Raw genomic sequence first — 16,336 nt, forward strand, 5'->3', positions numbered from 1 at the left:
CAAAGCACTTCTTTTACACTATATTTTCTTTGGAGCAAAGGCTTCGAGTTTTTTGTTATATAGGCAGATGCGGGAGTCGCTACTTGTAAATAGACGATGTGGGACTAAAATGTTGCGCTTTTTGGAGCCGTGGATTATCCGCGTGATCTGGCGCGTTAAATGGCAGTTTGGAAATTTTCGTTATTATTACGTAATATGAATGCGGGAACGCTGAATGCATTATGAATAAGTGGAGATGCTAAAAGTAATTAATGATTTATATTTTTAGTAAATCAAAAAACGCTTTGCCTTTACTCTAATTGGGAAGCAAACATTTTTCAAAATTATTTTATTTAATTTTTTTAATTATAATCATAATTAAAAATATTATTATTTTGAATAATTTAATTTAAATTGTTCGAAGTTTATTTTCTTAAGTTATTTGACAATTGTGAAATTAATGAATTTGAAATGGAGATTAACAATATTGCTAAAGCCTCTTAGTCCTTGGATGACAAAATATAATGCAAAAGAAAATAAAATTATGACCTTGTGTGCATATTGATAAATTATAATTACAAAATAAAATTTATATCATAGTAATTATAGTATATTTAATAGGAGTGTTAAAACGAGTCATCGGTTCGGGTTCAGGTCCAATCCGAACTTGACCCGACCGAACTATAAAGATTGGTTGGGAATATGAACCTGAACCCGACCTTGTTCACGTTCGTGTAAACCCGAAATGATGGGATGAGGAAAACACACATTCACACTGTAAGGTCAGGGGTTATATCCTATGCTGGCATAACTCGCCTTGACACCATCGGCTTCTCTCTTCAAGCATAGAGCCACTTCATTTCAAGTCCCCACCTCCTGGTTTGATCGGCTCTAGGCATGCACTCACTGTTCCATCGACACCAATATCGCCCTCTTCTCCTGCGCTAGAAGCAACTGCGGCTCCGAAAAGACCGACTGCTCTGGCAACAGTGCCTCCCAGTTTGCCACGGTGCCACCCTTGCTGAGTCCACACTCAACATCACTAACGGCATTGACTTGCTAAGTTCATACTTGATGGCACTGCGAGCTTGTGTAGGATAGGTGGGCAGAGTCATGACTAACGAAGTTCTGGCTAGCAAGTCACGGGAGGACGGATCAAATCTGGGTCAACTTCAAGTTTGCGGGTTGACCCGGACCTGACCTAATGTTTCAAACATGTCGAATCCTCCAACATGAGCACAACCTATTCGTAAAACGGATTAATCCTAACCCGGAATTTTCGGGTTTGGTTTGATTCAGATTTTCGGGTTGTGTCAAATATTGACACCCCTAATATTTAATAATGTAAAAAATGAAATATTAGAAGAAGAATAATTTTGTTAAGGACATATCACTTTATATCATGTTATTTACATATCTATTATCTAAAATTTTAATATTTCATGCCTACCACCTATGTATCAAACATTTTTCAAAATTATTTTATTTAAATTTTTTTATTATAAATCATAATTAAAAATATTATTATTTAAACAATTTAATTTAAAATGTTTGAAATTTAATTTTTAAAGTTATTTGAAAATTGTGAAATTAATGAATTTGAAATGGAGATTAGTAGTATTGCTAAAAACTCTTAGTCCTTCGATGAAAAAATATAATGCAAAAGAAAATAAAATTATGACTTGTATGCATATTGATAAATTATAATTAAAAAATAAAATTATATTATAGTTATTATAGTATATTTAATAGGGGTGCCAAAATGGGTTATAGGGTCAACCTGAACCTGACCCACTCTTAGTTGACTCAACCCGGCTATAGAAATGGGTTGGGAATCTGAACCCGAACCCGACCTCGGGTCAACTCGAAATGACCTACAACCTGCAATGGTGGGATGAGGCAAACACACATTCACACTGTGTGGTCGGGGGTTCTATCCGGCACCGACACGGCTCCCCTTGACACCATCGATTTCTCTCTTCAAGCAGAGAGTCTTCATTTCAAGTCCCCACTTCCTAGTCTGGTCGGCTCTAGGCTTGCACTTACTATTTCACTGACACCCACACCAGCCTCTTCTTTTGCACTACAGGCGACTGCGGCTCCAGCAAGATCGACTGCTTCTGTGACGGTGCCTCCCCTCCTGCCATGGTGCCACCCTTGCTGGCTGAGTTCACACTCGCCAGCACCAGCGGTATGAACTTGCTAAGTTCACACATAACGACACTGTGAGCTTGTGCGAGACAGGTGGGCAAGTCACGACTAGCGAAGTCTGGGTTAGCGAGTCACAGGAGGACGGGTCAACTTCGGGTTGGCGGACCGGACCCAATGTTTCAAATGAGTCGAAATCCTCCAACCCGAACCCAACCCGTTTGCGAAACGGATTCATAACCAAAACTTTTTGGATCGGGTTTGAGTCAAGTTTTTGAGTCATGTTAAATATTGACACCCCTAATATTTAATAATGTAAAAAATGAAATTTTAGAGGGGAATAATTTTGTTAAGGGGGATTTACATACATATCACTTTATATAATGCTATTTACATATCTAATATCTAAAATTTTAATATTTCAAGCCTAGAACCTATATATTAAATTTGGATGCAAAGAATGAAATATCAAATCTTATAAGGTGATATGAGTCATAAGAATGAAATATATAAGTGACATATTTGATATCAAAGTTATCTACGAATGATAGACATAAGTTATTAAAATTTTAAATATTAAATAAGTAAATAGTATAATATAAAATGATACGTATGCAAATTCTCCTTTTGTTAATATGAAAATTATTGAGAGCCACATTCCGTGAGAATAAAAAGTTTTTTTTTTCTTTATAAAATTGCTCAACAACAACATATATGAGAGGATAAAAAGATATGTGAAAATATTTCATTTTTTAAAAATTATAAAATATTGTAACAATCATATTTATAGATATATGTGGGGGCAAATTGAGTTTTTATTGATATAAAAAAAATTAAAGAAAATTAATTTAAAAAGATAAATAATAGATTTAGAACACTTCACACTAATCTATATCAGCCAACTTTTTATTTTATAAAAATATCTCAATCTATAAACATTCATTTATTTTTATTTATACTTTGATATTCAATATAATGGTGGGGTGCTTAGTAACTTAGTAATAGAAAGCAATAACCTTTCATTGAATATTTAGCTTTCAAGCACATAAGATGGGTGGTGAGAGGATCTTTATGAAGAAAGATCTAAGTTTTATTTTATAAAATAAATTTATAAAATAATAAAAAAATCATCACAAACGAAGCCACATTCTTGCTTGTAGAAGTGTATGAGAATTGAGGTCAACCGTATCAATTCGGATTGCTTGGTTGGTTAGCTAGCACGAAATTAATCTGACCTGAATATCGTTAACCAAAGCTTGAATATCGTTAACCAAAGCTCGGATCGATTATTAATTAAAACCAACAATAAATGTATCACCAAACAAGGATCAATAGTCAACCATTTCTAAAACAAACCTAAAAGTTATAAGGATTATTAAGGCTTTGTTTGGAATGACTTTTTTATTGCTTCCTAAAATAGAATTTTCATACAAAAATTAAAATTTTGTGCAAAACTCTATTTTAAAAAGCAATAAAAAAATCATCACAAATAAAACCTAAGATAATTAATACTTATAACAATGGTTGATTAAATAAGGTTTAAACCTTCAAAACAATTTTAAAAAATAAATAAGTAGAAGAAAGAAGAAGGAGAAAGAATTCAAAAAGATCCAACCATAAAAACTAAGATATGAGATAAAGATCCAACCTGAGTAATAAACAAAATATTTACATAAAATTGGAGAAAATAACTAAAATGAACTACCGACTTTTACGAAGGATCAAAATGATTTCCAACTATATTAAAGAACTGTTTTGATCCCTCAAGTCTTTAAAAAAAAAATCAAAATAATCCTATAATAGAACTATTTTGATTGTTCTTTAAAGAGTTGAGGGATCAAAATGATCTTATAATATAATTAAGAACTATTTTAATCTTTCATAAAAAATTAAAAGATCATTTTGATCTTTTTCTCCCAAAATTGTTACAAGAGCAAAAATTGCAACTTGGATGGACAAGCCTCCAAGCAAACCAAAAACAACCAAGCCTTAGTGACCTACTGAACATACCAGTGCTGGGAAGTATAGGTGCCTATTGCTGGCATATTAGCCAGTAGCACCAAATACTATGCCAGAGCTATAAATACAAAAGGTTTATCGAAGGATTTCTGTGATATTTTTCATGGCAGAAAGCAAAATATCAAACTTGCTTGTAGAAGAGAACATAAGCCTGGTCATGGAGCACCTTGTTCATGCCAACAGCAGTGACAGAAGAATCGTCGTAGCGGAGCCAGTGGCCATTGGAGTGTCTACAGTCTGCAGTGTAATGACCCTTGGAGTGTTCTCGGCCATGGTGAGTAATGGTCGCCACTAGTTCATATTTCCTACCCTGCAATCAATTAGATGTTCAATTAAACGTTACTCAAAACAAATTAAGCATTCAACCTCCAGACTGTCTTTAACTCCAGCTGGAAATAATCATTCTTGTTAATTTATACATATTATGCACATATATACACTTAATACAAATACACTGCTCTTTTGTTCACTGCAACTGATTATATCCATGTAGACATTATGAACAGGGAGTTGCTGAGTGTTGTAGCACAATACTCGCACATAAAATCATGAACTTAGTCAAACCTATGATCTCTTGGATGTAGGCCTAAAGACCAACCACTAGGACACAAGATGGGGAATGCACTTCAACATACCCAAATATCAAAAGGGTTGAAATATTTAGATTTCATTTCAAAACATAAGATTAAATTGTATGAATTTAAAATAGCTGAAAAATATGTTGATATTAACTATCTTAATCGATATATAGCTGTTCGTCCGGTTCAGGAGGGACCGGCCCTTGTTTACAAGAGGCAGACCTATTCCGCCTCATACTCCCGTCCCCTTTGGGGTGGGGTCCAACAACCATTTGAAAAAAGAGAAATTAAAGCTTGGTTAGGAGAGAAAATTCAAGGGAGGGGTTGTTTTGGGATTTACATCATTATTGTTTGCTTTTAAGTATGTTATTTCTCTAGGGTTAGAGTTATAGTTTATTTGTTGAAATTAGATTGTTCTTAGGGTGTTTGGGCTCTAGCCGACGACTAGGAATTTGGGAGAGCCGAATCTTCCTCTCTAATTGAAGTTCATAGTATCTTGTTTGTTTTCTTTCGTATATCATCAATTAAAAATGTTTTTCTCTGGTTATTCCTCATAATTTTTCTAGTAAATTGTGTTTGGGGCAACTGAAATTAAATTTCAGCCACAGAATAGTAGATTTCTACGAGCACTTTCTAACAGTAGTTTGCTTAAGTTTTGTCAATTCTAATAAATACTTTGTTATGAAACTTTATGAATAATATATAATTCACCTTTCATAAGTATGATATAGTTGGTTTCTTAGTTTTAAAATGTTGATTCGAGATAACTAAGCTAAAGTAATCAAATCAAAATATTGAATTTTAAAATAAAAAGAGAGAGAAAAATCTCCAAAAAGTCCCCCCCCCCCACTTTCTAACAGTAGTTTGCTAAAGTTTTGTCAATTCTAATACATACTTTGTTATGAAACTTTATGAATAATATATAATTCACCTTTCATAAGTATGATATAGTTGGTTTTTAGTTTTAAAATGTTGATTCGAGATAACTAAGCTAAAGTAATCAAATCAAAATATTTAATTTTAAAATTAAAAAAAAGAGAGAAAAATCTCCAAAAAGTCCCCCCCCCTTCTAATAACAAGTGCCCAATTTAATCCTAGAGTTTCATCCTTCCCAATTTAGTACCTCAACCATTAAAACTAGTCCAATTTGTTCCCTCCAATAATAAATCTATCAAATTTAAAGAATATGCTATAGACTCCTGCTTTTCATAATATAAGAGGAACATTTAAGTAAAAACATAGATTTATCTTTTTTTTTACAATGTTACATCGCAACCTCTTCCAAAACAATCCAATACAAGTGCCATATCAAGCGGTGAATGACTAAAAAGATCCAATTGAGAGCGGCGAAGCATTAAAGCAGTGTATGACAAAAATCAAAGAGCTGAGTGCGGTGCGGCGATCGACAATGAGCAACATGCGAGTGGTTAGGGTTTTTGACAATGGGTGCATGCGGAGAAGTCTAAGATTTTTGGGCATGCAATTGAATGATGTAGCATGGCAAAATAGTACAATATGAATGATAATGCAGTAAAATCTCCGACCATGGTAAATACAGTGAGCGTCGTACATCATGATGGTTCGATGAAAGCCACTAATATAGATATTTTTTTTTTTGTTTTGTTGTTGTTGTTGTTATTAAAGGCTAGGTGACTTACAACCAATTCTTGATTTCTAACCTCTAATTTTGTGTAATTCAATTGAGGTCACTGAAAATGATGAATGGGAGGAGATACCATCGACCATCAATATGGAGATTTTTGGAGAGTAAGTTTGTTCATTGGGAGTTTTTTTCCTCCAAATTTTGTAATCTCAAATATGCTTGCACTATCTAAAATACTGTCACATTTAACTTTAGTGTTAACTTTAACAATTATTTTCGGCCATAGACCAACATTGATCAATTTTCAATAGTCAAAGGATTAAATTGGGACAATAAGAAATTCTAAGACTAAATTGGATACTTGTTAATTGGTTGGAGGCTATTTTGAGCTTTTATTTAATAAGAACTTCATAAATTGAGCTATTCCCCACTTAGCAGTAATTCAGCTTTTTCTCAAAATAATTATGTTTTTGTCTTCTTCTTGTGCGGATCAATTGTGAAAAGCTTGAATTTTTATTTTCAAATACATAAATATATGAAGAAAAGGCATATGGCCAGCATTAGATAGAGAAGCTCACCTCAGTAGATGGAGTAACAAGCAATTCACGTCCCATGACCAGTTCCAAAGGGAAATGAATTGGTTTGTTCAACTTGGAGCTACCCCTCATCCCATAGCTAAAACGCATCAAATGCAATATCATTATCTTTGATAGAGTTTGTATTTTTACAGACTTGCTAGCATTGACCAATCCAGCCTGCACAAGAAAAGAGGTATATTAATCAGAACCAAGCAAAAATTTTAACAGATAGAAATGGCTCCCTAATAAAAATAAGTTCAATTTCCACCAACCGCTCTTCATGCAACATGTGCACTTTTACTTGGTGTTCAGGATATAAATACAAATTTCAAAAATTTCAACAGAAATATTACCTTGATGGCTTGATGCAATTACTACTTCTCCTTAATGTTGGACAACAATGATTTGCAATGATCAAATTCCACCCCAACTAAAACTGAACCTTATTCCCCACTTCAACACATGGGCCTCCCAACTAAATCTGGTCCAGCATTTACATTACATGTGCTTGCAAGTCAAGTTCTGCCCAATACTCTATGAATTGAGGGGCAAATTCACAATGCGTGCATATAAGTCCTCACTGATGGCATCTCCACATAATTTCATAAAACAAAGCCTCGTTGAGCATCTCTACCTTCAAGTAATTGCAACACCACCCTTCCAAGTTCTTTAGGAAATGGAGCAATACTCCTCTGCTAGTACAAATGCTCTGCCATTCTAATCCGCCTTTAAAATCATGACAAGGTCCTCAACTGATATATTCTCCTAATCCAAGGCATTGATATCATTTTGGGCGTTTAGTGGCTCCCAACTCCTAGGAGATGTTACAACCAACTACTGGAATAGTGGAATACAAACTCCCCCAATCGAAAGCATACATGTTAATCAATTAAAAAAACTGCAATCCTACACTATCAACTCCCAGTTTCAAATGACTTCTTCCCAGCATCACCTGTCTACTTATCCCAACAACAAACGATCCAAATTGAGCTCTCTACCTTTTTACTATCTTCTGCCAAACACTTCCATCCAAAAAGTAACCTACCACCAAATCAATCCAACAACCACCATATCTTTTTACAGCCAGGTTCACAAATGATCAACCTCAGACCATACAGATACTCAAATTGTCAAAATTTCGCAATTGATGCAATGGTAGTTGACATGTTAGCCCAAGGAATTATCTACCTGACCACAAGCCCCTTTTCCTTAATCCTATAGGTAAAAACGGGAAGGTATATATGGCGATTTTGCAATGATTATAGAGTACTTAATTGAGTAGCAATTTTTACCATTTTCCGATTCCGCTGATCGCTGAAATCCTAGACAAAATCTATGTTAGTGTAATTTTTTTTCGATTTTAGACCTTCAAAAATTTAACCGTCAAGTTGGTGTGGAAGATTCTAACAATTTCACGATAGTTTATCTCACAAATGACAAATATTATGAATTTTTCATCATGTCATTTGGTCTAACAAATGCCCGGAAAACCTTCCAAAGCATTATGAATAGCATACTTTATCAACATTTATAAACAAATTAACTTTTTCATGCCATTCGGTTTGACAAAATTCTTATAAAACATTATGAATGGCATAATTTGTCCACATTCGCGAAAATTTTGTGACTAATTTTTTATATCTTGGTGTACATCATCTCCTTATCCGATCTCAACATCATCCGAACCATGCTAGATTGTTTATTATGCAATGACTTTTACCTCAAGCAATCTAAGTGGTCGTTTGGACAAACCAGCATTAAATACTTTGGCCACATCATCAATATCAATTGCGTCATCCCACATCCGTTAAAAATTAACACAGTGCATGGTTGCCCTTTGTTGATCTCCCAGCAACAAAATGCGTGGCTTCCTCGATCATGTCAGACACCACCGTTGATTTTTTCCGTAATTTGGCTCATATAGTTGCAACTCTATATCAACTTCCCCCAAAAAAGAGTTTCCAATGGATTGTACGGCAATGAAAGATTTTACCCAACTCAAACAAGCCTTAACTTTTGCCCGGTGCCAGCTTTATAATTTTTTTCAAGCCATTCACAATTAACAATGATGCCTAGGTTTTAGAATTGGTGAAATACTCTCACAAGACAAACATCATGTCGCTTATTTCAGTAAAAAGTTGGATTCAAAATTAGAATGTGAACGAACTTATGCACGAGAAGTGTTCACTATTACAGACATCGTTGCACGCTGACATCAATCGGCTCTACATTCACTATTAGGACCAACGATCAAAGAATACGCAAAAGCATGACCCAAATAATACAAACTCTAGATCAACAAGCTTAATTTTACTTAATAATTTTTAAATTGCATATTATATAACCTGGGCCAAAATAGATCCATTTCACTACCTAGACAACCCAATCTATAACATCTAAGGTTGTCGAGCTACTTATCAAGGACATATGCAAACTACATGGCCCACCCAAAATGATTCTCTCATATGGAGATCGCATAAGTATTAACTCATTATGGAGTTATTCAAAGCAATCGACACCAAACTACATTACGGCACTACAAACTATCTGAAGACTGATGAGCAACTGAGATGACAAATTGCAGCCTAGAATAATGCATTCGCTATTTTGCTATGGATCACACCTCCAAATGGGCAAAGCTACTATCTTAGGTAAAATATTCATACGATATAGCTTATCATACAGCCATTAAAATGGCACCCATCCAAGTGTGTTGTATGGATGCCTTCCACTTCCCATTCATTCACACATGCATTATCAAGCACTCCAACATCAATGTGGTGGGTCAAATCTTTATTAATTGTGAGAATACCCTTCAGGCTCTTCAACAGATGTTGCGAAGATAAGATTAAAAAAAAAGTACACTAATCACTGACATGAAAATGTCCAGAATGTCGTAGAAGACTTGGTTATCATCAAACTATAGTCATATTGCCAAATTGTCACACGATAAAAGACCTATAATAAGTTTTTTCACCGCTATATAGTCCGTAAACCATAGTCATGTGCATTGGTAAAGCCTCTTGCAAGCTCGAACTCCCTATGGAATCCCACATCCACCCTATTTTCCACATCTAATTGTTGAAGCCTTACCACCAAGATTTGATTTGGCACCCTGCTCAACTGCCAACAACATAAGGGTAAAACCACCTCATCGTGCAATCCTGTCATTCTTAATAAATGTAAATTCAAATAAAGTGACCAACACCTTGTTAAATATTTAGTTCGCTAGGACAGGAGCAACCAAAGGATGCTATATGGGTGCTAGACAACAAATTGCTGATTCGATTAAATGACTTGAACTTGAGGATTGCCATTTTTCGAAGCAATTGGGAAGTTGTTGGAACCTTGAGCAGTTCCTTCATGTACGACGAAACAGGAAACAAGATCGACAAAGTCAATGGTCCAATAGTGACTAGGAGCATGGGGCTGCTAGCTTAGAAAGCAAATTTTCAAATGGCAAGGGCAAGGCTGCTTTTATCACTCTTTAACTAATAAAAAAATCAGAGGTCATTTGCATTAAATTATGAATTATTATAGACTAACAAGTGCCTAATGCTAATTGATCCAACTTTAAAGTTGTCCGAAAGGTGATATTAAGATGGCTTGCTTTAATAGAAAAGGAACAGAAAAATATCTCTTCTTCTTCTACCCAAACCCTTCTTTGAGCTCTCCGACAAAGTTCAAAGTTGTCGTTTATCTATCTTTAACTGTTTGATAGGAGAACCTATCACAAGTAGGGGGGTAAACGAGTCGAGTCGAGTTTTGGCACTATCGAACTTAGCTCGTTAGTCGGAAAGTGAGCTCGAACTCAAGCTTGTCCTACTATAAACGAGCTCGAGCTGGCTCGCAAGCTTTGACAAGCTCAATTCGTTTTCCAAAAAAGCTGCAGCATTTATGACAAAATTCAATTTTTCTAAAAAAGCTGCAGCACTATTCAAAATAAAGCTGCAGTGTTTAAAAAAAAAAAAAAGCTCCTGCTTGAAGAACTCCTTTTACCGCCCAAATACCACCCAAATCAAATTTTTTATTATATTATAATATTTAAAAAAGCTGCAGCACTATTCATGTAAATGTTTACTGTTTTAATTAGCCATCCATATTTTTTAATACATTATTTAATATTTGATTTGACACCGGATTGCATGGGATTTGACAAAGCATGCAAATGTCACTAGCAATCCGTATTTATTATTAAAAATTTTTAACTATTTAAATTTAAATAAAATAAATATTATTTAAAAATATTAGTAATAGTTCGAGCCGGCTCACGAGCCGAGCAGAGTTTGAGCTCGAGCTCGAGCTCGATAAGCTCGGCTCGCGAGCTCGAGCTGGCTCACGAGCTGGCTCACGAGCTGGCTCGGCTCACTTACACCCCTAATCACAAGTGCTCCCAACTCAAAAGAAAGCATCCACTATTAGATACTAATCAGATAATTTATATCATCATATTTCAGAAATCATTTATTAAGTTCACAAAATTTTCAAAAAAAAAAAGAGCTTGTTCCTTCAGTGCTGTAATTTTGGAATCTATACACCCTCTAAAGCAAACAACAAGAACATTACGTTGGTTTCATTCATCTATTTCAGAATATTAAAAATTTGGCACAACAAAGCTTAAAGAATTCAAAGGCACACCTTCCCAGATGAGGCTCTATATCCTTCTAGAGTTTCTGGGACAGAAAAAAAGCGAAGTGCATCTTCAATTGTATGAATAGCTTCAGGTAAAATATCAAGATGAAGAAGAAGAAAGGGCTGGACTGTAGCAGAGGCCTTGTTTCCTACACCAAAGGAAAAAAATTAAATCCATTAAAAACACAAAGGACATGCAAATCGGATTAAATAAAAAAATTCTAATAAGTTTGAGAATGAATTTTAACTTCAACCTCAGAGAAGATTCAAACCACAAAATAAATTCTAAAGGTAGAACTCTAAAATGAAATCAGCAAGGTCAAGTGAATTACATTGACTATGTTATTCATTAAAAAACTACATTAAATTCAGAAGTCAATTCCTAACAGCGGATTGCTTAACAATGTGGTTGTGATAATCACTTATCAAAATATTACAAAGCATGCCTTTCTACAAGATCCATTAAAGATATACGCCAAAGGAAAAATACCGTTGAATTCGCAATTACGATATTTACCTCTTGCCTTGACTACACTCCTTAACTGACCCCCAAAGATTGCACTTAATTCGGAAGGTATAAAACTCTGAGTTCGAGTTATTGCAGATTTATTTTTTGGGCCTATGGTTTCCCATCCATCGTCGTCAGAAGAAGAAATGAGAGGCAAACTCCCACCATTTGAACTTGACAAATGACCGCCAAGCCTCAGTAGCTCATCATGCATTTGATCCATCAGAAAACTTAGAAACTCTTGAGCATCCTCTTGCCTGGTCAAAGAAAATTTTCATTTAGTATTTAGCAACATTAGGAAAATTGGCAGAATGCCACTCTCGCAGATATGTGGCAATTATAAAAGTAAATAAAAAACAAAATTTGATAAAATAAATTCTCCTCAGCCTACATATCATCGTCCACCATGTGATGAAAATAAAACATTAAATAAGTAAGCCTCTAACTGAAATTCTAATCTCAGGATTAAAAAAATTACAAATTAATCATAGAAAACATCATTTGAGCTACACTTATGTTGAAGAAAATCTGCTCTCTACATCTGAAAACTATAAAAATTGGATGGATTAAAAATAAAGAAAAGCATGAATGAAACTAGAAATATAGAGACATGTTTTCATTTTTTAACTTTTGAACTCAAAAATAATTGGATATGGGTAGTTCATTGTACATAACCATTCATATCCATATCAACTATAACAACAAAAGTTCTTGCATTAAAAGATATAATACCAGAGTAGCAATTCAGCTTGTTAAGTAAAAGTAACATAATATTTTATTAATCACATTGATGAACTTAATATCCTTGAATTTAAAAGAGTTTAATAAAAATAAAACGTTTAACTTTCCATTGTCCAATCCTTGTATTATAAAGATTAATAGAACAACTGAAAATAGAGTCAAACCTAGGCCTGGCAGACATGCGGCTCGGCAAATCTGGAGTGAACTTTTTCAAAACAGTTTCAAACATGATTGGACTGAAAGGCCTCCCTCCCTCAATAACTTCTCGCTCATTATTCAAATTCGAACCATTGGGCAAACAAAACTCTGAAATCAAATCAACAAATGCACGCAATGTTGGATAGCCAATCTGCACAACAAGTATTTGAACTTTCATAACAAAATAAAATAAGATAGCGTAAAAATCATTTGAGCTGGTAGAGACAGTGCATTTTAAAGCTCTCACGTTTGGAATATTCCTAGCTTTCAAATCCAACAAAAGCTGAACAAAAGGTGAACATGACAAAAGTGCCTGCAATGTTGAGTTCAGGAAGCATAAATTTCCCAAATTAATCAGTCCTCGAGGAAGCAGACCACTAAAAAGATGTGTATGTTTGCTTGACTCCTGCGCATTCTCAGCATCATTAACTACTGCAACAGTGCTGAATAAACCATTGTGGTTCTTTATCATTTCAAACCCATCATCTTGGACTGTAGGGCATGGCAGATCTCTTCTGCAATTATCATCTTTCAAGATTTGGGGAGAATTCATGCCCTCATGAATTCCTTCATCAGTGATAACCTCAACACCAGGTACACAACCATTAGCAATTGCATTAGCTTCTAACCCTTTTGATTCTTTTGCAACTTGACCAGTAGCTGCTTCATCATCCTTGCTCTTCTTCTTGCTCAGATTCACAGTTGAAAAAACTTTTGTTTTAGTAGATGCATTTCTTTTTAATTCAGATCCAAAACCTTCGATAGAACTAAGAGCATTGATATCCAAAGATCCAAATTGGAATCCAGTCATTTCAAAAGGGGACACACTTTTATCATTTGCTTTTACTTGGAATAACCTTGTCTCATCTTCGGAGAACGACCCAAATATTAACACCTGCTTAGCAAAATGAACCACATTTATTAAAGAACATGTACGCAACTATTGTTCTAGAAAATCTACGTAGAATAGATAGCCATCCTAAATTCGCATAATCCTGAAACAGATAAAAAACCATTTAAGGAAAACAATATCTATATCAAATATCAAGCCTAATCCTAAAGGTAAAAATAATCAAACCTCCTAATTTGTCACAAGCACGAGTTGACTAACTTTTACAAGCAATAAGATTTAGGTGCCCTATTAACAATCATCAAATAATTGTGTCCACAATTCCCAATTTTTAATAAGTGGCTCAAGAACAACAACCAAGCACACAAAAGTGCTAACAATTCCCCAACTTTAAAAAACCCAAACTCTATTGAAAAATAACTTAAAATGAAACTCCTTTAATGCCAAAGCAACATGGTACATAGAGAACTACACTCGAATGCAAAAAAAGGAAAAAAAAGGTCAATCCCGCGTTATATACCACCCAGAAAACAAATCAAAATCTCGTCTTTAGACGAAAGAAACTAATTAAACGAGATCATAAATCATGCGTCTCTACCTTCTTATCACTCATCGTGGCGGCACGGATTCGTGAATTGGAAAGAGCCGATAATTAAGAGATTGATCTTCTGCCAATTGGATGTGAAAGTAACTCGTGATGGCAACGAGGAAAGGCCAATAGCAAGGGTTTGCAACCCGGAACCGAGGAAGAGGCGGAATTCCGAAGACATGAAAGGGATTAATGCGGAGAGTAACGAAGAGGCGAAGAACGCAAGAAACATTTAAAAGGAGAAATCTCCACTGGGATATGGTTACCGCGATGGCAGCGAAGCATCGACCGAAGAAGCTTATATGATTTCGGGGGAGGAAGGAATTGCAATACAGATAAATGTAGAATTAGGGTTTACGCCCGCGTTCCTAAAATAATTTATAGCCGCGGCCATCCAGCAAGGCGGTAAAATAACTCGCAGTTAAGGGCTCGTTTCCTTCTATTTTTAGGGGCTTTTTGGCAACATGTGGGATTTAACTTTAGTGGAATTTAATAAATCCTATAAATCTAAATTTAGTATATCTGAAATATGCTAAATCCTAAAAATTATTTGGTATGTTAAATGTTAAATACTGTTAAATTATGATAAACTATTTGATAATATATATCATGATTTATGACGGTTAGGGATTTAAATTTAAAGTTGATATTTATGAAATTTAATATCATTGCATAAAATATAATAAAAACAATTTTAGTTCATATAAAATGATCGAAAATTCAATAAAAAATAAATTACAAACTAAAATTGACCAAAGTGACAGATGAAGAATTAAATTAGCTAATTATATTAATATTTAACTACTAATTATATCATTAATTAGTCAATTAAGTTAAATTAGATAATTAATGTATGCACTAATTATACTATTTATTATTTTAATTAATTAATTTAATTATTAATTGTTTAAATTATAATAATTAAGTTAATCAATAATAACTTTGAGGCGTCTAGGGTTCGCCTTTCATCTTTTCTTTTTGTTGTTGATGTTCGGCTTAGTTGCTTCGTAGGAGGTGTAGAGATTGCGCGCGTCACTACTTCGGCTCCTTCGTGGCTGTTTGACTTCGCTCCTTCGACGATTTTCCCTTCTTGTCGGGTTGGAAGTTACGATATTTTTATCGGACGAAACAACTGGAGCTTGCTGGCAATGAAGGTTCTCCATTTCGCGCGCTTCTTCGGAAACTGTTGAGCTTTGGCGACATGGGCGCCGTGGGTAAGTCTTCCTCAATTCTTTAATTCCAGTTAAATCCACTGAATCGAGGGATTTAGTAAATTCGGGATTTAAGCCATAAATCCTTAAATCTGGGATTTATTGAATCCTGGGATTTAACGCGCGCTGTAAAACCGTTTGGCTGGCTTTAGCGTAAATCCGACGATAAATCCGATACCAAACAGCCCCTTAGGGTATGTTGCAACAAATAGGATCTAGTCAATCCTGTAAATGCGGATTTAATAAATCCTGAGTAAAATAATTGTTTGATTTTTTAAAATGATTGGTTTATTTAAAATTTTAATTTAATTTATATTCTAGACACAAGTCTAATTAATTTTAATCTTGATTAGTGTTAATAAATTATAATGATAGAATAATAAAATTAGAAGCTTATTTAGTTATGAAATAATTTAATTACTTATTGTTGTATTAATTATCAAACTATTTATTTAAATATTAATTTAAGAAATATTTGATATTTAATTATATGATAATTACCTAATTAATTGGTTACTTTTTTTAAATAACTATTTATTGAACTTGTACTTCTACTAATGATTTTATTGATTTTTAAAGTATCATTTAATTAGATTTAACAAACCATATGGGTAAAATGTAAAAAAAAAATATCATTTAATTAGATTTAATTATTAATAATACTATTAATTAACTCATTAAACACTTAAATATTCTACTACT

The 16,336-nt window shown here is 34.1% G+C and overlaps 1 protein-coding gene across 1 annotated transcript; it reads right to left on the bottom strand.

Moving 5' to 3' along the window:
- Positions 1-4,049: 4,049 nt before the first annotated feature.
- Positions 4,050-14,777, bottom strand: LOC110105739 (ubiquitin carboxyl-terminal hydrolase 24). The gene is made up of 7 exons (XM_020835348.2): positions 14,433-14,777; positions 13,232-13,879; positions 12,951-13,135; positions 12,055-12,302; positions 11,544-11,686; positions 6,906-7,082; positions 4,050-4,456 (listed from the first exon to the last, which is right to left on the bottom strand). The coding sequence occupies exons 1-7, from the start codon at positions 14,445-14,447 to the stop codon at positions 4,268-4,270; spliced, it is 1,605 nt and encodes a 534-aa protein (XP_020691007.1). The 5' UTR covers positions 14,448-14,777; the 3' UTR covers positions 4,050-4,267.
- Between the last annotated feature and the right edge of the window lie 1,559 nt (positions 14,778-16,336).

This window comes from Dendrobium catenatum, unplaced genomic scaffold (genome assembly GCF_001605985.2).
Source record: "Dendrobium catenatum unplaced genomic scaffold, ASM160598v2 fragScaff_scaffold_133, whole genome shotgun sequence".
NCBI classification, from domain to species: Eukaryota; Viridiplantae; Streptophyta; class Magnoliopsida; order Asparagales; family Orchidaceae; genus Dendrobium; species Dendrobium catenatum.

Bases quoted from the DNA above. Each gene is read 5' to 3' on its own strand.
- LOC110105739 (XM_020835348.2), bottom strand. The intron at 12,303-12,950 runs GTTTGACTCTAT...TTCTTTGACCAG, and splicing joins CGCATGTCTGCCAGGCCTAG to GCAAGAGGATGCTCAAGAGT. The intron at 4,457-6,905 runs GTGAGCTTCTCT...AATTGATTGCAG, and splicing joins TTGTTACTCCATCTACTGAG to GGTAGGAAATATGAACTAGT.